Source organism: Myotis myotis, unplaced genomic scaffold (assembly GCF_014108235.1).
Source record: "Myotis myotis isolate mMyoMyo1 unplaced genomic scaffold, mMyoMyo1.p scaffold_m19_p_46, whole genome shotgun sequence".
NCBI lineage: Eukaryota > Metazoa > Chordata > Mammalia > Chiroptera > Vespertilionidae > Myotis > Myotis myotis.
The window spans coordinates 1,209,884-1,237,764 of NW_023416353.1; the positions used below are offsets into that span (position 1 = coordinate 1,209,884).

At 38.3% G+C, this 27,881-nt stretch overlaps 1 protein-coding gene across 8 annotated transcripts in view; it reads right to left on the bottom strand.

Annotated features, from left to right (window-relative positions):
* The window catches only part of NMT2 (N-myristoyltransferase 2), a 98,640-nt gene that overhangs the window by 18,748 nt on the left and 52,011 nt on the right, over positions 1–27,881 (bottom strand). For 7 of the 8 annotated variants that reach the window (XM_036307277.1, XM_036307279.1, XM_036307283.1 and 4 more), the window contains one exon: positions 18,389–18,559. The exons of the other annotated variant lie outside the window; for it this stretch is intronic. In XM_036307277.1, coding sequence (XP_036163170.1) covers positions 18,389–18,559 — 171 coding nt within the window. The remainder of the gene's footprint in view (positions 1–18,388; positions 18,560–27,881) is intronic. 8 annotated transcript variants of the gene reach the window in all.

Consider the following 27,881-nt stretch of genomic DNA (forward strand, 5'->3'; position numbering starts at 1 on the left):
AAGTCCTCCCTCCAGCCCCCAGGCAAGGAATACAGCCACACCCAGATTCCACCCTGAATGCTATGAAGGATTAAACAAATCTGATTAGTCCCTGGGAGTTAACAGGGTCTGGCCTATAGAAGGGCCTTCGGTCCCAGCAACAACAAAAAAACAAACAAACAAACAAAAATCAGACACTCCAGAAAACTGGGATCTTAAGCCAGCCAAAGGAATGACATTTCAATTTTTCATTTTTCTTTTTTATTATTATTATTTTATTAGCTCTTTTTTCTTTGTTTCCCTTTTTTTGTTTGTTGCTCTTTTTTGTTTTTTTTCTTTGTTCTCCTTTTTTTTTTTTAAAAAAAATATATTTTATTGATTTTTTACAGAGAGGAAGGGAGAGGGATAGAGAGTGAGAAACATCGATCAGCTGCCTCCTGCACATCTCCCACTGGAGATGTGCCTGCAACCAAGGTACATGCTTTCGACCGGAATCGAACCTGGGACCTTTCAGTCCGCAGGCCGATGCTCTATCCACTGAGCCAAACCAGTTCCCGCTGTTCTCCTTTTTTTGTTTGTTGCTTTATTTTCCACTTCTTTTCACATTATTCTTTTATCATTCAATTTTATTTTATTTTTACTTGTTATTTTCTATTTTTATACAATTTTTTTGTAAATATATTATTTTGTTCCCTTTCTGTCTCTTATCCACTCATCCCTTTTCTACCTCCGCTATACTGAAGTGAGGTCCTCCCCATATTTATCCAATTCTTAACCACATTTCCTGTATATCAGCTCAGCCTCTACAGATTCTGCCCCTACCCTCTTTACTGGGTGTTTGGTGTTTGTATTTGTTTGATTTATCTATTGGTTCTGTGGTGTTTTCTCTCTCTCTCTCTCTCTCTCTCTCTCTCTCTCTATATATATATATATATATATATATATATTTTTTTCTCCTTTTTCTTTTTCTCCTATCTTTTTTTTTCTTTTTTCTTCCTCTCTTAGATATCATTTGTACTCACTTTTCTCTCCCCTAATTCTCTTTTCTCAGGTGGTCACTTATATTGGGGTTATCGGTGTCGTGAGTACATTCATGCTTTGTTCCCTTTGAGTCATGTCTTGTTAAGGTGAATTTTATCCTGTCTGGCTAAAGTGCTAGAGAGCAAGCCACATAACCAAACACCTGGAGAGGAGGAGCAGCGATGCGTGCAGCTCACTCCCATCCAAAGAGCAGCAGCTGTGCAAGCAGCCCACACCCGTCCAAGGAGCAGTAGCCCAACAATCAGCCCACCACATCAGAGGAACAACAGCAGCATGCAGCCAGCCCCCATTCAAGGAACAGCAGCCACATGAGCAGTCCGCCCCAGTTCAAGGAGTAGCAGCTGCATGTGTAGCCTGCACCCATCCAAGGAACAGCAGCCTCGTGATCAGCACACCCTCTGTCTGGGGAACAGCAGCTGTGTGAGAAGCCTCCCCCCACCAGCCAGAGGAGCCACCACAACTGTGAACAGCACCCACCAGAGGAGCTGCAGCCAACTGAGGAGCAACTGCTACCACAACCGCCCGAGGAGCAACTGCAGCCCGAGGAGCCACAGCCACGCAAGGAGCAGCCCCTGAACGACTCAACATCTAGATCTGTCGGTGAGATCAAACATGGGTAGAGAAAGAAACCCCCAAAGGAAAGAAAAGGAGGACTCGCCAGAAAAGCAGCTAAGTGAAACAGAGGCATGCAACATGTCAAAAAAAGAATTCAGATTAAGGGTCCTAGAGTGCATAAACCAGATGGAGGAAAAAATCAAGAACTTATGCAAGAATCAAGAAGAAACAGATAAAAAAATCAACAAATATGTAAGAATAAAAAAGAAATGGTTGAAAAAAAATCAATAACTTATGTAAGAACCAAGAAGAAATGAAGAGTGATATTGCTGCAATAAAAAACACCATTGAAAGTTTCAACAGTAGACTAGGAGAAGCGGAGGACCGAATTAGCGAATTAGAAGACAGGGAAACAAAACACACCCAAACTGAATTGCAATTGGAGAAAAAAATTAAAAGACAGGAGGAGAGCCTAAGGGAGCTATGGGACAACATGAAACGAAAGAACATATGAATAATAGGGGTGCTAGAACAACAGAAAGAGGAACAAGGGTTAGAAAACCTACTGGAAGAAATAATATCAGAAAACTTCCCTGAGGTGGGGAAGAAAAAAGTCACACAAGCACAGAGAGTCCCAAACAAGATGTACCTGAAAAGACCCATGCCAAGACACATCATAATTACCATGGCAAATGTTCAGGTCAAAGAGAGAATCTTAAAGGCTGTAAGAGAGAGACAGAAAGTTACATACAAGGGACCTCCCATTATATTATCAAATGATTTCTCAACAGAAACACAACAGGCCAGAAAAGAATGGACAGAAATTTACAAAGTGATGCAAAGCAAGGACTGAATCCAAGAATACTCTATCCAGCAAGGCTATCATTCAAAATTGAAGGGGAAATAAGAAGCTTCACAGACAAAAAAAGGCTAAGGGAGTTTATCACCACCAAGCCAGCAATGCAAGAAATGCTAAAGGGACTGGTGTAAAAAGAAGAAATTAAAAGCTCAGAAAGAAAACAGGCACAAAAAATAGAAATGGCTACAAACAAGTACCTTTTAATAATAACTTTAAATGGACTAAATGCTCCAATCAAAAGACATCGAGTGGCTGAATGGATAAAAAGACATGACCCATATATTTGCTGTCTACAAGAGACCCACCTCAGAATAAGGGACTTACACAGAATGAAAGTGAAGGGATGGAAAAATATCTTTCAGGCAAATGGAAATGAAAAAAAAAGCTGGGGTAGCAATACTTATATCAGACAAAATAGACCTCAAAGTGAAGGCCATAACAAGAGATAAGGAAGGCCACTTCATAATACTAAAGGGCTCGATACAACAAGAAGATATAACCCTGAAAACATATATGCACCCAATGCAGGAGCACCCAAATGCATAAAAAAACTCCTGGAAGATATCAAGGGAGAGATTGACAACAATACAATCATAGTAGGGGACTTTAATACACCACTGACATCACTGGATAAATCCTCTAGACCAGGGGTGGGCAAACTTTTTGACTCGAGGGCCACAATGGGTTCTTAAACTGGACCGGAGGGCTGGAACAAAAGCATGGATGGAGTGTTTGTGTGAACTAATATAAATTCAAAGTAAACATCATTACATAAAAGGGTAAGGTCTTTTTTTTTTCTTAGTTTTATTCATTTCAAATGGGCCGGATCCAGCCCGCGGGCCGTAGTTTGTCCATGGCTGCTCTAGACAAAAATCAGCAAAGAAACAGCAATCCTAAATGACTCACTAGATCAGATGGACTTAATTGACATCTTCAGAACATTTCACCCCAAAACCATGGAATATACGTTCTTCTCAAGTGCCCAAGGGACATTTTCAAAAACAGACCACATATTGGGTCACAAGCAAAGTCTCCCCAAATTCAAGAAGACTGAAATCATATCAAGCATCTTCTCAGACCACAATGGCATACTATTAGAAATAAACTACAATAAAAACAACCCAAAATACTCAAACACTTGGGAGCTGAATAGCATGTTATTAAATATTGATTGGGTTAACAATGAGATCAAAGAAGAAATAAAAAACATCCTGGAAACTAATGAAAATGAAAACACAACAATCCAAAATCTATGGGACACAATGAAAGCAGTCGTGAGAGGGAAGTTTATAGCCCTCCAGGCCTACCTCAAAAAACAAGAAAAAAATGGTAGTAAATCATCTAACTCTACATCTCAAAGAACTAGAAAGAGAGCAACAAGAAAAGCCCAGAGTGAGCAGAAGGAAGGAGATAATAAAGATCAGAGCAGAAATAAATGACATAGAGACCAAAAAAACAATACATAAAATCAACGAAACCAAGAGCTGGTTCTTTGAAAGGATAAACAAGATTGATGAACCTCTAGCCACGCTCACCAAGAAGCAAAGAGAGAGGACCCAAATAAACAAAATCAGAAATGATAGCGGCGAAATAACAACAGACCCCACAGAAACACAAATGATTGTTAAACAATACTATGGACAACTCTACTCCAACAAATTAGACAACCTGGAGGAAATGGACATATTCCTAGAAAATACAACCTTCCAAATCTCAATCAGGAAGAATCTAAATATCTCAATAGGCCAATAACTATGGAAGAAATTGAAGCAGTCATCAAAAAGCTTCCAGCAAACAAAAGCCCAGGGCCAGATGGCTTCACAGGGGAGTTTTACCAAACATTCAAGGAAGAACTAAAACCTATCCTCCTCAGACTACTACAAAAAATTCGAGAGGAAGGAACACTTCCAAGCTCATTTTATGAAGCCAGCATCACCCTAATACCAAAACCAGGTAAAGACAACACAATGAAAGAGAATTACAGGCCAATATCCCTCATGAGCATAGATGCCAAAATCCTCAACAAAATCTTAGCAAATCGGATCCAGCAGTACATCAGAAAGATCATACACCATGACCAAGTAGGATTTATCCCAGGGATGCAAGGATGGTACAATATCTGCAAATCAATAAATGTAATACATCACCTAAACAAATTGAAAGAAAAAAGCACATAGTCATATCAATTGATGCAGAAAAAGCATTTGACAAAATCCAACACCCATTTCTGATAAAAACTCTCAGCAGGGTGGGAATAGAAGGATCATACCTCAACATAATAAAAGCCATATATGACAAACCCACAGCCAACATCATACTCAATGGACAAAAAATAAAACCATTTCACCTAAGAACAGGAACAAGACAGGGATGCCCCCTCTCACCACTCCTGTTCGACATAGTACTGGAAGTATTAGCCATTGCAATGAGACAAGAAGAAGAAATAAAAGGTATCCAAATTGGAAAAGAAGACGTAAAACTGTCCTTATTTGCAGATGACATGATATTATACATAAAAAACCCTAAAGACGCCATCAAAAAACTATTAGACTTAATAAATGAATTTGGCAATGTAGCAGGATACAAAATTAACGCCAAGAAATCTATGGCATTTCTACACACCAATAGTGAACTTACAGAAAGAGAGACTAAAAAAAGCAATCCCATTTACCATCGCACCAAAAAAATTAAGTTACCTAGGAATAAACTTAATAAAGAGGTAAAAGACCTCTACTCAGAAAACTATAGGACGTTGAAAAAAGAGATAGAGGAAGACATAAACAGATGGAAGAACATACCATGTTCTTGGATTGGCAGAATCAACATCATTAAAATGTCCATACTACCCAAAGCAATCTATAAATTCAATGCACTTCCTATTAAAATACCAACGGCATATTTCACAGATCTAGAACGAATTCTCCAAAAATTCACCTGGAATAAAAAAGGCACCGAATAGCTGCAGCAATCCTGAGAAAGAAGAACAAAGTAGGTGGGATCTCAATACCAGATAACAAGCTGTATTACAAAGCCACTGTTCTCAAAACTGCCTGGTACTGGCACAAGAACAGACACATAGATCAATGGAATAGAATAGAGAGCCCAGAAATCGACCCAAACCAATATGCTCAATTAATATTTGACAAAGGAGGCAAGAACATACAATGGAGTCAAGACAGTCTCTTCAATAAGTGGTGTTGGGAAAATTGGACAGATACATGCAAAAAAAAAAAAAAAGAAACTAGACCACCAACTTACACCATACACAAATATAAACTCAAAATGGATAAAGGACTTAAATGTAAGATGGGAAACTATAAAAATACTAGAGGAATCCAAAGGGAACAAAATCTCAGACATATGCCAAAGCAATATTGTTACCAATACAGCTCCTAGGGCAATGGAAACTAAAGAGAAAATAAACAAATGGGACTACATCAAAATAAAAAGCTTCTGCACAGCAAAGGAAACCATCAACAAAACAACAAGAAAGCCCACTGCATGGGAGAACATATTTGCCAATGTCATATCTGATAAGGGCCTAATCTCCAACATTTATAGGGAACTCATACAACTTAACAAAAGGAAGATAAACAATCCAATCAAAAAATGGGCAAAGGACCTAAATAGACACTTTTCAAAAGAGGACATTCAGAAAGCCAAGAGATATATGAAAACATGCTCAAAGTCACTAATCATCTGAGAGATGCAAATCAAAACAACAGTGAGGTACCATCTCACACCTGTCAGGCTGGCTATCATCAACAAATCAACAAACGACAAATGCTGGAGAGGATGTGGAGAAAAAGGAACACTCGTGCACTGCTGGTGGGAATGCAGACTGGTGCAGCCACTATGGAAGACAGTATGGAGTTTCCTCAAAAAGTTAAAAATGGAACTCCCATTTGACCCAGTGATCCCACTTCTAGGAATATATATCCCAAGAAATCAGAAACACCAATCAGAAAGGATATATGCACCCCTATGTTCATAGCAGCATAATTCACCATAGCTAAGATCTGGAAACAGCCTAAGTGCCCATCAGCAGATGAATGGATTAGAAAACTATGGTACATCTACACGATGGAATACTATGCTGCTGTAAAAAAGAAGGAATTCTTACCATTTGCGACAGCATGGATGGAACTGGAGAGCATTATGCTAAGTGAAATAAGCCAGTCAATGAAAGAAAAATACCACATGAATTCACTCATTTATCGGTAATTAAGACCATTATAAACTGATGAGCAAAAATAGATACAGAGGCAGAGCAACATCGAACAGACTGTCAAACTACAGTGGGAAGGCTGGGGAGGGTTGGGGGGTGGGACGGGGGTGGTAAGAGATCAACCGAAGGACTTGTATGCATGCATACGAACATAACCAATGGACACAAGACACTGGGGGGGGGGTATGGGAGGCTAGGGGAGGGTTAAGGGGAGCAAAAATAAAAGGAGACATATATAATACTCTTTGTAATACTTTAAGCAATAAAACAATAAAAAAAAAATTTTAAAAAGAGAGCTGTGGTAAGCTATGCAGTTTGCATATAATTCAAACGAAATGTTTGAATTACACAGCTGAGGAGCCTAGTCCACATGTATGCTATTGCTAGTATTGCTTTCAGCAGAAAAGACAATTCTATAGGGACGGATGATCTGGTCTTTGAGTTTTTCTGATTTATTAAACCTTGTTTTAGACATTAAGAACTTAGAGACATTAAGCTAAAGTTATTCTCTATTGTGTTGTACTAGCAGCTCAGTATTAGAGATGAATTAGAGATCTAAACTATCAGCTTTAATAAATATTTTCAACTTAAAAAGTAATATAACAGAAAAATGTTTAAAAACCTTAATAGATGGGCTTAACAGTAGAGTGGAGATGACAGAGGACAGAATCCCTGAACTTGAAGAATTTAGTAGAATAAACCAACTCTGAACAAAAAAAGAGAAAACAGACTAAAAAAACATGAATTAAGTCTCAGGATCTGTGGGACAGTAATAAAAGATCCAAGAAACTCTTGATAGGAGTCATATCATTGAAGTCCCAGAAGGAAAGGAGAAAGTGTGGAGGCTGAAAGAGTATTTGAAGAAATAATGTCTAAAAACTTCCCAAATTTGGTAAAATTCACACAACAGATTCAAGAAGCTGAGTGAGCCTTAACAGGATAAACTAAAAAAAAAAAGATGCAGCATAGTTGAAGTTCCAAAAACTAAAGACAAAGAAAAATCTTTAAAGTAGCCATAAAAAACAATGCATTATCTATATAAAACCAATTAGACAGAAGATTTTGCATCTGAAATCATATAGGCCAGAAGGAAGTTAACAACATTTTTTTTTTAAGTGCTGAAAGAAAAGAACCATCAACTATGAATTCTATATCTGGTGAAACTATCTTTCAGGAATGAAGGGGAAATGACATTCTCAGACAAATGAAAACTAGAAGAATTTGTTGCTAGTAGACGTACCTTTAGGAGTAGCCAAAGGAAATTCTTCAAGTAGAAAGGAAATAATAAGAAATCTTGGTGCATCAAGAAGGAAGAACAAACAACAGAAACAACAGAAATTCTGGTATACAGTTAACCCTTGAACAACATGGGAGTTAGAGGCACCAACCCCCTGGACAGTTGAAAACCTGCAAGTAACTTTTAACTCCCCGAAACTTAACTAATAGCCTACTGGACATCTTACTAATAACATAAGTAGTCAATTAACACATATTTTGTATGTTACATGTATTATATACTATATTCTTATGATAAAATCAGCTAGAAAAAATATTATTAAATTAAAATCATAAGGAAGAGAAAGTGCATTGATACTACTGTACATATTTACTGAAAAAAGTCTGTATATAAGTGGATCTACACAGTTCAAACTTGAGTTGTTCAAGGGTCAACTGTATACTATAAATTATGCTTCAACTTTTAAGTTTTATAAATTTACTTGATGATTGAAACAAAAGTTAAGACACCATCTGATACTCAAGACTTTGATAATTAAAAGTCAAGAATGTAAAGGGACCTAAATGGAAGTGAAGTCACTTAAAGTGGTAAAATGTTGATACCAATAGACTACGATCAGTCACACATGTATATTGTAATAGCCAGAGCAACCATCATGAAAACTATACAAATACACTCAATGTACTAAAAATAAATCAAGACAGAATCCTAAAAAATTCTTCAAGCAATGCACAGGAAGGCAAAGAAAAAGAAAGAGGAACAACATTAGAGTAAACAAACAGAAAACATAATAAAATGGTAGAGTTAAGCTCTAACATATCAATAATTGTCAAATGTAAATGGTCTAAATATACCAATTCAAAAAAAAGATTGGCAGAGTGGACAAACATGGCCCCAACTACATGCTATTTACAAGAAATTCATTGTAAATTCAATGACATAGATTGAAAGTAAAAGGACTATAAAAGTTATACCATGCAAACATTAATTTTTAAAAGTAAGAGTGGCGTCCAGCTGGTGTGTCTCAGTGGTTGAGTGTTGGCCCATGAAACAGGAGGTCACGGTTCAATTCCCAGTCAGGGCACATGCCCTGGTTGCGGGCTCAATCCCCAGTATGGGGCATGCAGAAGGCAGCTGATTGTTTCTCTCTCATCAATGTTTCTATCTCTCTACTTTCCTCTCTCTAAAATCAATAAAAATGTATTTTAAAAAATTTAAAAGTGACTATATTAATATCAAATCAAGTGACTTGAGAGCAAAGAAAAGTACTAGAGACAAAGAGGAGTATTACATGATGATAGAAAGACTGATTCTCTAACTAAACACAAAGGTCCTTAATCAGTGGTTCTCAACCTTGGCTGCACATTAGAATCACCTGGGAATCTTTTTAAAATCCTGATTTCTGGGCCTCATCCTCGGGAAATTCTGTTTCTTTGTTACTAATGTTGTGGCCCCACCCCATAACAAAGAAACAGAATTTCTGGAGGATGAGGCCCAGAAATCAGGATTTTAAAAAGATTCCCAGGTGATTCTAATGTGCAGCCAAAGTTGAGAACCACTGTCCTAGATGTACAGGTACCAACAAGACCTTCCAAAACATCAAGAAGAACTGATAGAGCTGCAAGGAGAAATAGACAAACACAATTATAGGTGGGGACTTCACAGCCCCTCTCATCAACTAACAAAACTATTAGAAAGAAAATCAGCAAGAATACAAAAAATCTGAATACAATCAACAGGATTTAATTGGTATATATAGAACATGCCACCTAAAAGCAAGAGAATATACATTTCATTAACACATAGAACATTCACCAAGATAGACCACATGGGCCTAACACAAACAAACCTCAAGAACCCTACCAAAGTTGAAATAATAAAGCGTGTTCTCCAATCATAATAGAAGGAAACTAGAAATTAATTGGACTTCTCAAACACATAAAAATTGAACAACACAATTTAAGTACATGGGTCAAAGAGAAAGTCTCAAAGAAAATTTTTAAAAAAAGAATGAAAATAGAACATACCAAAATATGTAGAATTAAGCTAAAGCAGTACAGAGAGGGACATTTATAGAAGAAAATATTTACATTGTAGCAGAGAAAGATCTCGATAATCTAAGTCCCTCCCTTGAGGTATGAGAAAAAGAAGAGCAAAATAACCTCAAAGCAAGCAAAGGAAAGAAATAATCATAAAATCAGAAATCAATGACATTGAAAATAAAATAACAATAGAGAAAAATCAATGAAACAAAAATCTGTTTCTCTGGAAAAATAAAATTGATGCAATGCTAGCAAGACTGACAAAAAGAGAAAGTATGAATCATCAATAAAAGGAATGAAATAAGGGTTATCACTATAAATCCGGCAGCCATTAAAAGAATAACAAGGGCCTGGCCAATGTGGCTAAGTGGCTGAGTGGCAACCCATGAACCAGGAGGTCATGGTTCGATTCCTGGTCAGGGCACATACCCTAGTTTCAGGCTCTTCCTCAGTGGGGGGCATGGAGGAGGCAGCTGATCAATGATTCTCTCTCATCCTTAATGTTTTTATTTCTCTCTCCCTCTTCCTTCTTCCCTCTGAAATCAATAAAAAAAAAAATACACTATTTTTTAAAAAGAATATATCCTTTTAAAAAAAGAATAACAAGGAAGTGGTTATGAACTTTACTCTTATAAATTTGACAATTTAGCCCTGACCAGTGTGCTCAGTTGGTTGGGCATCACCCAACTGTACCAAAATAGTTGCAGTTGCTGGTTCGATTCCCGGTCAGGACACATGCCTGGTTTGTGGGCTTGATCCCAGGTAGGGGGTGTGCAGGAGGCAGCAAATCAATGTTCTGCTCTTATATCCATGTTTTTCTCTCTCTCCTCTCCTCCCTCTCTTTAAAAAAATCAATACAAAATATAACTACATTTGACAATTTAGAATGGACCAATGCTTCAAAAACCACAATCCATTAAAACTCAATCAAGATGAAATAGATTATCTGAATAGTCCATTATTTTAGCAAAAATAGTTCTCTAAGGTCAGATGGTTTTAACTAAAGAATTCTAGCAAACGTTTAAAGAATTATCACCAATTCTATGCAATGTTTTCTGGAAAATAGAAGAAGTAACACTTCCCAACTCATTTTTATTAAGCCAGTATTATCCTGATGCCTAAACCAGACAACATGGTACCGAGGAACAAAACAAACAAAAATCACAAAACATTTCCCAAACCCTGCAGACCAAATATTTATCATGAACTCAAAAAACTCAACAAAATATCAGTAATCCAAATTTTAAAATGTACAGAAAGAATTATATACACCATAAATAATTAGATATTTTTCTAGGAATGCAAGAGTGGTCAAACATTTAAAAATCAATTAATATAATACAACAAAATAATAGACTAAAGGAGAAAACTCATGTGATCATATCAATTGAAGCAGAAACACTGGACAAAATAATTCAACACCCATTCATGGTAACAACTCTCAGCAAGTTAGGAGTAGAGGGGACTTATCTCAAATTGATAAGGTGCATCTACAGAAATTCTACAACTAACACACCTCATAATGGAAAACTGAATGCTTTCCCCCTAGTATGAAGAATGAGACAAGGATGTCAACCTTCACCACTCTTATTGGAAAGAGTACTGGAAGATGAAGCTCCTGCAATAAGTCAAGAAAAATAAATAAAAGAGATACAGGTAGGTTCTAGCCTGTTTGACTCAGTGGAATGGGCATCAGCCTGCAGACTGAAGGGTCATGGGTTAGATTCCGATCAAGGGCATATACCTTGGTTGCAGGCTCGATCCCCAGCCCAGGTTGGGGTGCATGCGGGAGGCAACCAATTGATGTGTCTCTCTCATATCGATGTTTCTCTATCTCTCCCTTCTCTTTCACTCTCTCTAAATATCAATGGAACAATATCCTTAGGTGAGGATTAACAAAAAACAAAGAGATATAGATAGGAAGAGAAGAAAAAAAATTGTTCCTATTTGTAGATGACATGATGTGCTATGTAGAAATCCTAAGAAATCCACAAATAAACTGGAACTAATAAATGATTACAGCAAGATATCAGGATACAAGATCAACACACAAAAAAACAATTGTATTTGTATATAGCCATGGTCGGCAAACTGCGGCTCGCGAGCCTCATGTGGCTCTTTGGCCCCTTGAGTGTGGCTCTTCCTAAGCCTTAGGAGTACCCTAATTAAGTTAATAACAATGTACCTACCTATATAGTTTAAGTTTAAAAAATTTGGCTCTCAAAAGAAATTTCAATCGTTGTACTGTTGATATTTGGCTCTGTTGACTAATAGAGTTTGCCGACCACTGGTATATAGTAATAATGAACATGCAGAAACCAAATTTAAAAACACAGTACCATTTATGCCCAGCTGTGGTGGCTCACTGGATAGAGCAATGTCCCATGGACCAAGAGGTCCTGGTTTCGATTCCCAGTCAGGGCACATGCTTGGGTTGTGGGCTCAATCCCCTGTAAGGGCATGCAAGAGGCAGCCAATCAATGAGTCTCTCTCATCATTGATGTTTCTATCTCTCTTCCTCTCTGAAATCAATAAAAATATTTTAAAAAATAAAATAAAATTAATAAAAATACAATACCATTTATAATCACTCCAAGGAAAATGAAGTATTTAGGTATACACTTAAGAAAACATGAGGCCCAAGATACATTATAATTAAAATGGGAAAGCTTAAAGACAAAGAGAGAGCCTTGAAAGCCATAAGAGAAAGATAGTTAGTTCCCTACAAGGGAGCTCCCATAAGACTGTCAGCTGATTTCTCAACAGAAACATTTCAGACACTAAGGGATTGGCATGAAATATTCAAAGTGATTAAACACAAGGACATACAATCAAGACTACTTTACCCAGCAAGGCTATTATTTAAGCTGAAGGAGAAATAAAGACCTTCTCAGGCAAGAAAGAGCTAAAGGAATCTTTTGTTACTACCAAACCAGTATTACAAGAAATGTTAAAGGGCCTGCTTTAAAAAGAAGGGAAAAAAACACACCACAAAACAAAACAGAGGAACATAGTTAAAAGAATGAAATGGCAATAAATGCGTACCTATCAATTATCATTTTAAATGTAAATGATTTAGGTGCACTCTCTATCCCAGGAGCACACTTGTACTGTTCCCTACCCTGTCTTCTTCCTCCACAGGCATGCATCTCCTAAACTCTTAAGGAACCCAACAAGGTTCCTTAACCCTTGTGAACATTTATGCATCCAACATAGGAGCACCTAAGCAAATCTTGATGGATATAGAGAGATTACCAGTAATACAGTCATCATAGGGAGCAGTGGGCAGTAGGGGCTCGTTTCAGGCTACCCCCGTACCTGTCCACAAAGCCTGCTTTTCTCTGACTTCTTAATTAACCAAAGCAGTCTAGCCTAGGCTCATTCCTCCACCTACTCTATCTCCTGTTGCTTCTTCTATGCTAGGCCTTCCCTTGTTTGACTGTGCCAGCTTTAATAAACATCCCCTAAAAATGAAATGAAATGAATGAATGCATGAATGAAAGAAAGAAAAATAGTTAAATGCTCCAATCAAAAGGCCACAGGGTAGCTGAATGGATAAGAAAACAAGACCCACATATATGCTGTTTACACGAGATCCACGTCAGAACAAAAGAAACATACAAACTAAAAGTAAAGGGATGGAAAAAGGTATTTCATGCAAATGAAAGGAAAAAGCTGGGGTACCAATAGTTATATCTGACCAAACAGATTTTAAAACAATGATTATAGTAAGAGCCAAAGAAGGACATTACATAATGATAAAGGGAGCAATCCAACAAGAGGATATAACCCTTGAGAACATTTCTGCACCCAACATAGGAGCACCTAAGCAAATCTTGATGGACATAAAGAGAGAGATTAATAGTAATACAGTCATCATAGGGGATTTTTTAACACCCCGTTGACATCAATGGATAGATCTCACAGACAGGAAATCAACAAGGAAATGGTGGCCTTAAATGACATACTAGATTAGGTGGATTTAATTAATATCTCCAGAGCATTTCACCCCAAAGCAGCAGGAAACACACATATTTCCCACATGCATTTTCCAGTATAGACCACATGTTAGGACACAAAACAAATCTCAATAAATATAAGACTGAAATCATATCAAGCATCTTCTCTAACCATAATGGTATGAAACTAGAAATCAATCATAAGAAAAAAAATGAAGACCACACAAAAACATGAAGGCTAAACAATATGTTACTAAACAAGGAATGGATTAACAATAAAATCAAGGAAGAAATTAAAATATACCCTGAAACAAATGAAAATGAGAACACAACAACCCCAAATCTATGGGACAGTGAAAGCAGTCCTTGGAGGGAAATTAATAGCATTACAGGCCTACCTCAAGAAACAAGAAAATTCTCAAGTAAACAATCTAACTTTACACTGAAAGGAAATTGAAAAAGGACAACAAACAAAGCCCAAAGTGAGTACAAGGAAGGAAATAATAAAGATCAGAGAAGAAATAAATAAAATAGAGTCTAAAAAAATACAAAAGATCAGTGAAACCAAGAGTTGGTTCTTTACAAAGATAAACAAATGACAAACCTTTCATCAGATTCATCAAGAAAAAAAGAGAGAACCCAAATAAATAAAATTAGATACCGGGGTCCAACCCCAGCGGGTCCAGGGGTCCCCAAAGGTGTGGACAGAGTCAGCGAAGAAGGAATGACACGGAGACAGCGTTCAGTTGATCAGCAGCCTAGCCAGGATCTCCAGCCAGGATCTCCATCCAAGTTCTGGTCTGGATCTCCAGAAGTTCTGCCCTGGATCTCCAGCGAAGTTCTGGTTAGGATCTCCAACCAGGTTCTGTATCCATGTTCTCTTGCTAGGTTCTCCAGCCAGGTTCAGTCCAGGTTCTCCAGCCAGGTTCTGTAGCCAGGTTCTAGTCAGGTTCTCTTGCCAATTTCTGTAGTCAGGTTCAGTCCAGGATCTTTTGCCATGTTCTCTCGCTATGTTCTGTCTCTAGGTTCTGAGGCCAGTTTCTGTCCAGGAACTTTTGCCATGTTCTCTCCAGCGAAGTTCTTCTGTCTCTAGAGAACGTTCTGTGTAGGTTCTGTGCCTAGGTTCTGTCTCTCTTGGTTCCGTATTCTAAGTTCTGTGTCTTACTGTCTTATTACATCTGTATTTATACCAGTTGATTCAATCCTATCAATCTCTATTACAAAGGTTAGGGCGTTTCTTATCTCCATTCCAGGGAGTAAAGATTATGTAGCTTAAGCATGATTGTTCGTAGTTAAAGTGATTAATTACCCACCTGGCACTAGTTAAGAGGTTTTATTCCCTCCCTAACTTCAGGGGAAAATCCCTACCTGGGGAAACAACCTTTCTCAGAGACCTTGGTTAAAACACATAGTGCCAAGAAGGTGAGCAAACATATTAAGAACAGTATGCCATATATGCCAGGTCCCTTGAAACAGCAAGCATGGACCGGCTCCCGGCAATTAGAAATGAAAGAGAAGTAACAACTGAATACAGAAATACAAAGGATTGTAAGAAACATTATAAACAACTATATGCCAACAATATGGACAAAGTGGATAAATTCCTAGAAATATATAATCTTAAACTGAATACAGAAGAATCAGAGAATCTGAACAGACATAATACAACTAGTGAAATTGAAGCAGTAATCAAAAAACTTCCAACAAACGAAAGTCCTGGACTGGATGGCCTCACAGGTAAGTTTTACCAAACATTCAGAGAAGAACTAAGTCCTATTCTTCTCAAACAAATCCAAAAAATTCAAGAGGAAGGAAGACTCCTAAGCTAACTTTATGAGGCCAGCATTAACTTAATTCCAAAACCAAATAGACACTACAAAGAAAGAACATACATGCGTAAATCCTCAACAAAACATCAGCAAACCGTATCCAGCAGTACATTAAAAAGATCATACACCATGATCAAGTGGGATTTATTCCGGGGATGCAAAGTTGGTACAATATCCAATCAATTAACCTAATACACATCACATAAACAAAATGAATGATTAAAATGACATGATCATATCAATAGATGTATAAAAATTATTTGATCAAATCCAGCACCCATTTGTGATAAAAACTCAGCAAAGTGGGAATAGAGTCAACACACCTCAACATAATAAAGGCCATATATCACAAACCCACAGACAGCACCATGGTCAAAAATTAAAAGCGTTTCCCTTTCGATGAAGAACTAGACAGGGATATCTGCTTTTACTACTCTTAAAGTCCTAACCACAACAACCAGACAGGAAGAAGAAATAAAAGGCATCCAAATAGAAAAGGAAGAAATAAAACTGTCATTATTTGCACATGACATGATACTGTACATAGAGAACCCTACAGATTCCACCAAAAAACTACTAGAACTGCCCTCATCATCATGAATCAGTGGTTAGAGCACTGGCCTGTGCACTGCAGGGTTGAGGGTTCAATTCCTGTTCAAGGGCATGTACCTGGGTTGCAGGTTAGATCCCCAGCGGGGGAACATGCAGGAGGTAACCAATCGCTGTATCTCTCTCATATCGATGTTTCTCTCTCTTTCTTGCTCTCTCTCTCACTCCCTCCCTCCCTTCCACTCTAGCTTAAAAAAAAAAATTCAAGGGAAAAAATATCCTCAGGTGAAGATTAACAACAAAAAAACAAGATAGACCAATGGATTTTAATCTAATAGTATCAAAAGTTCATTAATATGATTTGAGATACATAATATCCACAATTACCTGAAAAGGTTATTAAAATACTCATTCTTTTTCATACCTCCAATACTCTGTGTGAAGGATTTTTTTTTATATACGTCAATCAAAATATTGAATCAATATATCACAATAGACTGAATGCAGAAGATGTGAGAACTCAGTTGTCTTCTATTAAGTCAGACATTTAAGAAGAGACTTGCAATAATATAATATAATACAATACCATTCTTTTCACTAATTTTGTTACTTTGGAAAAGTTATTTGTCATATAAAATATGTCATTTAGGTAAAATGTAATGGGTTTACTATTGTTATATGGTTATTAAATAATATATGTTTTTTCCAATTATTTCTTGTTTTTCTTTTTTAACTGAGATATAATTGATGTATAACATTACATTAATTTAATATGAATATGATTTATGTGCATATTATGAAATGATCACTACAATGTCTACTTAATATCCATCACCTCACATAGTTACAAGTTTTTTTTTCTTGTGATGAGAACTGTTAAGATCTACTCTCTTAGCAACTTCCAAATATACAATACAGTATCATAACTATAGTTACTATGCTGCACATTACATCCCCAGGACTCACTTATTTTATAACTGGAAGTTTATACCTTTAACCACCTTCACCCATTCCCTCTTCCCATCTCTGACAACCAACAATCTGTTATCTGTGCCTATGAGATTGTTTTGTTTTTAAAGATTCCCTATATAAGTGACATTATATGGTATTTGGCTTTGTCTGACTTACAAAATAATATTTAAAATTTGTTTTACTTTTGAATACCGTATATATCTGTAGATATAATCCACAAAAATAAAAAGCTCAATAATTCTTAAAAGAGTAAAGGAGTCCTGAGATTAAAAAAACTTTGAGAACTGCTGCTCTGGAGAAACTTACGGAAGTGCATAAAGATTTGTACACAAAGATATCCACCCCAGCACTGTTTCAGAAAAAAAAGTTTAAAAACAAAGACTGCTCAACTGTTTTTCAGAAATGTCCTCTGAATTCACTCTGTCTGCTCCTACCATTACTGCCCTAAGTTGGCCGTAATTTTACATTCAAACAATGCCTGACAATGCTGAAAATACACTTTCGGCTCAATTCTCACAACAAATAGTGGAGGGACTGCTACAGCACCTCCTCGCTCCTTTCTCTCCTCCAGGCACTCACCAGTTTAAATCCCAGCTTCTCAACTTCACCTTACTTCCACCAAAAGAGCTTTTAAGCGAAGTAGCATTTGCACAACCAATTCTAAGCTTCTGAAAACATGGTTTAAAAATCACTGTTAAACTCATCTAACCAATAATTAGAAAATCTAAACTGTTACTTTTCCTTCCTTCATTTGGATTAAGTGGCTTAATCTTAACCAAATGCAGTTCAGTTCCAATTTTGCAAAACCAAAGGAATATTAAACTTTGGAATGTATCTATCACAAAGGAGGTCATCCAAATTGGCTTTTTTTGCAAAATGAGAAAAACAATTAATAACACAGGTAGCAACAGAAAAGTATAGTGATTTCCCATTCATAAGTAGTAAAAGTGTGCTTTTATCTAGTAATGGAAACTGTATGAAGAAAACCTGGTTCTAGCAGGGTGAGCAGAAATCTGGTATAGAAGCGGCAAGTCATGGAGGAAGAGGAAAGATGGCACGGTGTGATCTTTCTGGAAAACGGACTGTGGCATATAGTGTCTTCCTATTTCTCTGACCCATCATATCACCTTATCTTTACCTCCACTACAAACGTGTCAATAATGTGCTCCTGGGGGAGGAACCAGTGGGCTACTTCCTCTTCATCCATCACCGGGGCAAGGTGAAACTGCTTCAGGTAACTGTTGGTTAATTCTCGAACTGCTTTGACATCTCTTGGTTCCATTGGTCTCAAGCCTGAAGTCTTTGTCACCTTGTTAGAGTGAAAACAAAACCAATTGGGCAGTTTAAGTACAGAGAAGTAAAAAGCACTTTGTGCTGAAGTGTGATCTGCAGACCAGCTGTAGAGCCTCACAGAGAAGCTTGTTAGAACTGCAGACTCTTGGCCTTGCCCCAGACTTAGCAGGTCAGAATCTGCAAGTTAGCAGGATTCCCTGGTAATCTGTATACACATTAAAGTTTGAGAAGCACTAAGTTAGAATATATGCTAGACCATGTGTTATATACCCTATCGCTGTGTGCCAGGTCTTTGGTCAATATTGCCCAGGACACAAACAAAATCAAAGGAAGACTCCAAATTGATGTGTATACTAATGCCAAGGATTTTAGCAGCCTACACGGTAGGGCAGAGCAAGTTCAGCATGAGTTCTGTAGTATTGGGCTTTAACACTGCCTTGTCTGACAGCCTGAAACACAGCTGAAAAGAGTTGAGAAGCTTATTTTATTCAATGGCCTGTGAAAAGGATGTAGCTATTTTATTCTCATGAGCAACAAAAAAGAAATAATACTGATTAGAATGGGAAGGAAAGTGTTTTAATAGTAAGATTTTTCTGAAGGCAAATGGCTGTCTGCCAAGGACTGTTTGGTCCTTTCATGCAATCTTTTGATTCAGGGTGATGAGAATATGCATTTGAGTCCTTTCTTCCAAAGCGTCACACTTTTTCCATTAGGTCACAGGAATAAACCTAAAGGTCAGGACATTTGGATTTGTTCAACTTCCCATCCTGACAAGAGCTCCAGACACCACTTAGCTCTCTAGGAACTGTACAGACACCAGGAAACTTGAACCTGGAAGTGAAAAACCCACTCCATTTGCTAGTTTGTACAAACAAAACACTGAAAACTTAGAAATGCAATTTCATTTTTCCAGTTCACTTGATTTTTTTTTCTTGAAGAAATAGTGGATACATTTAAGCAATAACTTGTATTGCTACTCTACCTTTTCCATCTTAACTATTTCTAAATGTATGAAAATTAAAAGCTGCCTCTACTGGTAAAATTAGATCGGTAGTATGGCAGAAGCCCAAGGTGGAAAATACGTTTTCATCTGCATGTGGCTCTTCTTGATGTTAGCTGTGCTGAGGTTTCTAAGGCTCTGTGACAAAGAATGCTGATTGATTATTGATTAGGGGAGAGGGGGGAGGGGATGGCAGGCGCATTCTTTGTATTTACAGGCCCGATAGCTCTTCGCTGAGTATTTACTATGTACAACTCAGTTGTGATTTACGTAATCCATAAATACATAGTAATGCAGCTAAAACAGTTCAATAGTCAAAACTAAAAGAATTTAAGTCCTTAACATTTAATACAGAACTTGTCCTTCTAGCTTTCTGTGGATCTCAAAGCCAAAGGACAAGCAATCTCCAGGTCCTGGTCTCCATCCTAGGCTAACCCTTCAGGCAAGCAGGGCAATAACTTCGATATGTGTTGAATGAATCCCTATGTTTTACAAAGTGAGGTGAAGGCTACAAACGTGGAAAAAAGTCACCATTGGCCATGTAAAAATGACACTTCTGTGGCCTGGCATTTATATGCAAACCAGGTGTGAAATTACATTTTTCTTTTGTTTCCCCCCTAAGCCAATTTTAGCATTGGTAGCATTTTTAGACTGCAATTCATGGGAAGAGGGAACCTATGTGTTTCCAAATACTGTTAAATGTAATAAATATATATTTCTAAATGCTAGTCGGAAGAGCAAAACCTTATAGGATGCATACTGCAGTCATTAATAAAAAAGATTATTTTCTGCTATGAGGATGACCTTGGAAATTTTAAATAGCCTTTCTCAATATTAGACATTTTCTTTTGCTATTGGGTCAGTAACAACAATACCAAGCACTCAGATTTATCAATGAAAGCAACAGGACACATGCCATGTTAATAGAGAACACTCAGAAATGAAGAAAAGGCTTGCCAGATTCTCTCTAAAGTAAAACATTCTTCTGCAGCACAGTTGTCATGCATTCAATATTTACACTGCGAAATCACCAAAGTCCACATCCTGAAAGCAACTGTTAGCCTCCCCTTCATACTATGAAAGGTTATTGCATACTTCCATAGAGCTTTACTAATGTGGTTATATCCACCCATATTTGTCACACTAGAATTTAAGTTAGAAATTTTAAAACAAAAGAATATATAAGGCTCTCATGTTGAGTGATGGGAGAGAAATGGCGGCGTGAGAGCACACATTGTCCTCTCCCCCTGAAATTTCAACAAGTTAACCAACTATAATTCAACAAAGAAATCCCTACTTAACACAGACACACACCTGAGAGACCTGCACTTTGAAACATCAAAAGATGGGCATTCGGGAATAAATGGGGAAATGAGAAGGGAGGAAAGTGCACCCAGTCCACAGATGCAGCTCTGCAGCTGGGAACTCTCGGCTCAGCTGGTAGATTCAAAGTACAAGGGTGAAAAATGATTCTCCAAGCAAATAACATCCACAGAAAGCACATGTAGCCATACTTATATCTGACAAAATAGATTTAAAGATAATAAGAGACAAAGATGGGCACTTTATAGTGCTAAAGGAGACACTACATCAAGGAAACATAACACTTCTTAATATATATGCATCCAACCGGGGAGCACTGAAATATATAAAACAACTACTCACAGAAGTAAAGGGAGAAACAGATCAAAACACAATCATAGTTGGGGATCTCAATACTCCTTTACAGCTCTAGAAAGATCAAATAAAGAAATATTGGCCTTAAATGAAACACTAGACCAAATGGACATAATTGACATTTACAGAACCTTTCATCCCAAGTGCACATAGAGCATTCTTAAGAATAGACCATATATTAGGTCACAAAACTAGTATCAATAAATTCAAGAAGATTGAAATTATACCAAGCATATTCTCTGATGGCAATGCCTTGAAATTAGAAATCAACTGCAAAATGGAAGTAAAGAAACCCACAAATACATGGAGCTTAAACAACATACTACCAAAAATGACTGGGTCAAATAAGAAATAAAAGATAAACGACAAGTGCTGGAGAGGATGTGGAGAAAAAGGAATACTTGTGCACTGCTGGTGGGAATGCAGACTGGTGCAGCCACTATGGAAGACAGTATAGAGTTTCCTCAAAAAACTAAAAATGGAACTCCCATTTGACCCTGTGATCCCACTTCTAGGAGTATATCCCAAGAAACCAGAAACACCAATCAGAAAGGATATATGCACCCCTATGTTCATAACAGCACAATTCACCATAGCTAAGATCTGGAAACAGCCTAAGTGCCCATCAGTAGATGAATGGATTAGAAAACTGTGGTACCTCTACACAACAGAATACTATGCTGCTGTAAAAAAGAAAGAACTCTTACCATTTGCAACAGCATGGATGGATCTGGAGAGCATTAAGCTAAGTGAAATAAGCCAGTCAATGAAGGAAAAATACCACATGCTCTCACTCATTTATGGATAATAAAGACCATTGTAAACTTATGAACAAAAATAGATACAGAGGCAGAGCTGCCTCAAACAAACTGTCCAACTACAGCGGGAAGGCCGGGGAGGGTTGGGGGGCAGGAGGGGGAGGGTGAGAGATCAACTGAAGGACCTGTATGCATGCATATAAGCATAACCAATGGACATAAGACACTGGGGGTTAGGGGAGGCCAGGGGATTGTCAAGGGCGGGGGAAAAAAAGGAGACATATGTAATACTCTTTGTAATACTTTGCAATAATAAAAAAAAAGAGTTCATAGCAAAAATAAATAAATAAATAAAGTGGGGAAAAAACCAAAACAAAACAAAACACAAAAAAACAACATACTACCAAAAATGACTGGGTCAAATAAGAAATAAAAGATGAGATCAAAAGATATATAGAGACAAATGAGAATGACAATACAACATGTCAAAACATCTGGGATGCAGGGAAAGCATAATAAGAGGGAAGTTTATATCATTACAGGCCTATTTCAAAAAACAAGAGAAATCCCAAGTAAACAACCTAACATTACACCTTATAGAACTAGAAAAGGAAGAACAAAAGCAACCCAAAGTCAGTAGAAGGAAGGATATAATTAAAATTAGAGCAGAATTGAATGAAATAGACAACAAAAAGACTATACAAAAAATAATACAACAAAGAGCTGGTTCTTTGAAAAGATTAATGAAATTGACAAACCTCTAGACTAACTAAGGAAAAAAGGAAGAAGACCCATATAAACAAAATCAGAAATGAGAGAGAAAAAATTACCACAGACATCACAGATATACAAAGGATACTAGAATATTATGAAAGATTATACACCACCAAATTCATAACCTAGAAGAAATGTGTAAGTTTCTAGAAGTATATAATCATAGACTGAATCATGGAGAATTGAAAAAATTAAATAGAACAGTCAGCAGTGAGGACATTAAAACAACCAGAAAAACAACAACAAAAACAAAAGTCCAGGACCAGATGGTTTCACCAGTAAATTCTACCAAATGTTCAAAGAAGACTTAAAACTTATCCTTCTCAAACTCTTCCAAAAAATTGAAGACTCTACCAAAAAACTATTAGAAACAATAAACAAATGCAGTCAAGTTGCAGGATACAAAATCAATGTGCAAAAATCCATTGCCTTCCTGTATACTAACAACAAAACTTCAGAAAAAGAAATGGGAAAAAGAAATTCCATTTGCAATTCCAACCAAAAGAATAAAATACCTAGGAATAAACTTAACAAAGACCGTGAAAGACTTATATACTGAAAACTACAGGGGGAGCAACTAAGATGGCGGCATAGGTAAACACCGGGAAATTATTGCCTCACACAACAATTGAAAATTACCCCAAAGGACTGAGCAAACATCATCCAGAACAACAGGAAGGCTGGCTGAGTGTAAATTCCACAACTAGAAGGAAAGAAAAGCACGCTGAGAGCCAGAGGCGCTGCGGAGGTGAAGTGCAGAGGTACAGCGGCGCGCGCGCGAGGAAAGGGGGTGGCGCCTGAGGACGCGGCTGTCTTTTTGAATCACAAACTTCCGACGGCTCTGAACTCCGGTTCCGGGAAGTCTCTGGGGACCCAGGTCTCACACGGGGAGAAGCTGGTCTGTCCGGCAGCGAGCGAACTTGAGGGCGGCTTTCCCTCAGAGGTGCTTGCAGCCGTTACCGGAACACTGAGACGCGCGACTCCGGGCGGAGAATCGGCCATGGCCGCTTTCTCCGCCCTCTGACTCCCTGAGACCCCGCCCCACCCAGGCTGCCGCAGAGGCTTTTGCATGTGAATGTACCTAACTGCAGCCTAACCAGGCAGACCTGGAACTTCCAAGAGAAGGCCCAAGGCCCCGCAGCGGCTTGCATTGCTTCACAGCTGAGCCTCTTCGTGGCTCCTGCTGTGTGGCCTCAGGCAGAGGCTGAATTAGCACCTCCTTAGATCCAGGAGCCACTGTACCCAGTGGTCAGAGGGGGTCCATCCAGACTGCAACTCCTCAGATCCATAAGGGACGCACTCAGGGAGCAGACTCAGTGAGCACCAAAGCCCCACTGAAGCAAGTCTTGCCCCAGAAGGGTGTCTTCAGCACAGAAGTTCTCCCACTTTAGACACAGCTGATTCTCACAGCCAATTGGCCTGGAGGTCAATTCCTCCCAGTGATTCTACAACAACCAAGGCACCAAGAGTGCACCAAGAGTGTCCACCCCAGGTAACTGGGGAGGCTGAGCTACTGGGCCCTACAGGACACCTGGCGCACAGGGCCACTCTATCAACACAGGGAAGCTGCCAAAATGCGGAGACAAAGAAACAGGTCACAAATGGCAGAAATGGAGGAAAGCAAACGATTGGATATAGAGTTTAAGGCCACGGTTATAAGGTTTTTCAAGAATTTTATGGAAACCGCCGATAAATTTAATGAATCCCTCAATAAGTATAGGGAGACCATGGAGGACATGAAAAAGGACCAACTAGAAATTAAGCATACACTGACTGAAATAAAGAATAATTTACAGAGATCCAGCAGCAGAAAAGAGGATCCCAAGAATCAAGTCAAAGATTTGAAATACAAAGAAACAAAAAATACCCAACCGAAAAAGAAAAGAGAAAAGAGATTCCAAAAATATGAAGATAGTGTAAGGAACCTCTGGGACAACTTCAAGCGTACCAACATCAGAATTATAGGGGTACCAGAAGGAGAGAGAGGGCAAGATATTGAAAACCTTTTTGAAGAAATAATGACAGAAAACTTCCCCTACCTGGTGAAAGAAATGGACTTACAAGTCCAGGAAGCGCAGAGAACCCCAAACAAAAGGAATCCAAGGAGGACCACACCAAGACACATCATAATTAAAATGCCAAGAGCAAAAGATAAAGAGAGAATCTTAAAAGCAGCAAGAGAAAGACAGTCAGTTACCTACAAGGGTGTACCCATACGACTGTCAGCTGATTTCTCAACAGAAACCATGCAGGCCAGAAGAGACTGGCAAGAAATATTCAAAGTGATGAATAGCAAGAACCTGCAACCAAGATTACTTTATCCAGCAAAGCTATCATTCAGAATAGAAGGTCAGATAAAGAGCTTCACGGATAAGAAAAAGCTAAAGGAGTTCATCACCACCAAACCAGCATTATATGAAATGCTGAAAGGTATTCTTTAAGAAGAGGAAGAAGAAAAAGGAACTTTTACCATTTGCCACAGCATGGATGGAACTTGAGAGCGGATAAATACCACAGGATCTCACTCATTTGTGGAATATAATGAACAACATAAGCTGATGAACAAGGACTGATCCAGAGACGGAGAGGCATTGATTGGACTGTCGGGACTTGGAGGGAAGGTAGGGGAGGGTGGGGGTAAGGGGGAAAGATCAACCAAAGGACTTATATGCAAGCATATAGGCCTAACCAATGGACATGGACAACGGGGGGGTGAGGGCATGAGCGGGGGTGGGGGGGGGGGTGGGGGGTAGAGGGTAACGTGGGGACAAGGACACATATGTAATATCTTAATCAATAAAAAAAAAAAAAAAAAGAAAACTACAAAGCATTATTAAAAGAGATTGAAAAAGACACAATAAAATTGAAAAAATATCCTGTGTTCATGGATTGGAAGAATCAACATAGTTAAAATGGCCATATTACCCAAAGCAATATACAGATTTAATGCAATTCTTATCAAAATCCTAATGTCATTTTTTAATGAAATAGAATGAGAAACCACGAAAGACCTCAAATAGCCAAAGCAATCCTAAGAAAAAAAGAACCGGAGGTAAGATGCTACCGGACTTCAAATTATACTACAGAGCTACAATAATCAAAACAAGATGGTATTGGCAGAGAAACAGACACACATCTCCGTGGAACAGAAGAGAGAGCCAGCCCAGCTATAAAACCACATGTATATGGACAGATAATTTTTGACGAAGGAACTAGAAATACACAATAGAGTAAAGACAGCCTCTTTAATAAATGGTGCTGGGAAAACTGGAAAGCCACATGCAAATTGATGAAACTGGATTACAGTTTGACTTTATGTACAAAAATTAATTCAAGATGAATCAAAGACCTAAATATAAGACCTAAAACAATAAGTTACACAGAAAAAATATAGGTACCAAACTTACAGACCTTGGTCATAGAGAACATTTTATGAACTTGACCCCAAAGGCAAGGGAAGTAAACGTAAAAATAAATTAATGGGACTATATCAAACTAAAAAGCTTCTGCAAAACAAAAGAAACTGACAACACAAAGAGATAGCCAACCAGATGGGACATGATATTTACAAACAGTAGTTCTGACAAAGGTCTAATTTCCACAATATACAAAGAACTCATAAAACTCAACACCAAACAAATAAACAAACAACCCAATCAAAAAGTGGGCAGAGGACTTGAAAATACACCTCTCCCAAGAAGACATACAACAGCCAATAGATACATGAAAAGATGTTCAACTTCACTGGCAATCAGGGAAATGTAAATTAAAGCTACAATGAGATACCACCTCACACCGTTAGAGTAGCCATTACCAACAAGACAAGCAACAACAAGTGTTGGAGAGGTTGTGGAGAAAAGGGAAGCCTCATCACTGCTGGTGGGAATGTAGACTGGTTCAACCACTATGGGGAGATTCCTAAAAATATTAAGAATAGAGCTACCATACGAGCCAGCAATCCCTCTCCCGTGTTTATACCCAAAAAACTCGAAATCATGTACTTGCAAAGATATATGCACCCCTATGTTCACTGCAGCATTATTCACAGTGGCCAAGACATGAAAACAACCAGAGTGTCCCGTGATAGAGGACTGGATAAAGAAGATGTGATACATATACACAATGGAGTACTACTCAGCCAAAAGAAAGGATGAAATAGCGCCATGTGTAACAACATGGATGGACCTTGAGAACATTATGCTAAGTGAGATAAGTTGGTCAGGAAGAGCTAAGGACCATATGATTTCACTCATATGTGGGGTATAAAACTGAAACTTGTGAACACAAACAGCAGTGGGTGATTACCAGAGGGAAGGGGGTGGAGGGAACAGGGGTTCTTAATATATTGTGACAGGAGTAGGTTTGACTTTGGGTGGTGGACACATGGTGCAATATACAGATCTTATAACATAGAAGCCCACACCCGAAACCTATATATTCATATCAACCACTTTCAGAACTGCTACCTCAAGTCTCTGAAGGTTAGAAAATTGGGAAGTAGGATGTAAATGAGAAACACAGTGAAACAGTAAGCCTGGGCAAATAGTCAGGAGAAAGTGTATAAATTTTGCAATTTATAAGCACTTCAAGTTTTCACACAAACAGTAAAGCACAAGAGAACAGACTAGTCAGCTATCTACACTAATAAAAGAGAAACATGGTAATTGGCGTACGACCGCTACCCTTCCCATTGGCTAATCCCCCTGTCACTCACAGAGTAGGGCCGAGATATGAAAATTAACTGGCAGCCAAGATGGCGGCCGGCAGCCAGGCAGCTGATGCGAACAGGGAGGTTTGCTTGCTTGCTTCAGTGACGGAGAACTCCCCGTCTGACTTGCCGGCCTCTCACCTGCAACTCTCAGCAACTATGTTGCGAATAAAGAAGCTAAAAAAAACCCAGAAACCTGCTTTACTCAGCGGAGCTTCAGCCAGCCGGACCGAAACATTATATCAAATACAGACGGTAAACAAAGGCCAGAAACCTGTTTTCAGCAGCCGAGGCCTCAGAGCTAAAGCTGGCCCAGAATAAAAAAAGAAAAAAGAAAAAAAGGAGCGGTTGGGAGCTTCAGTCCCAGCCTGAAAACAGCCCTCAGCCCCTCAGCCAGACTGGCCAGGCACCCCAGTGGGGA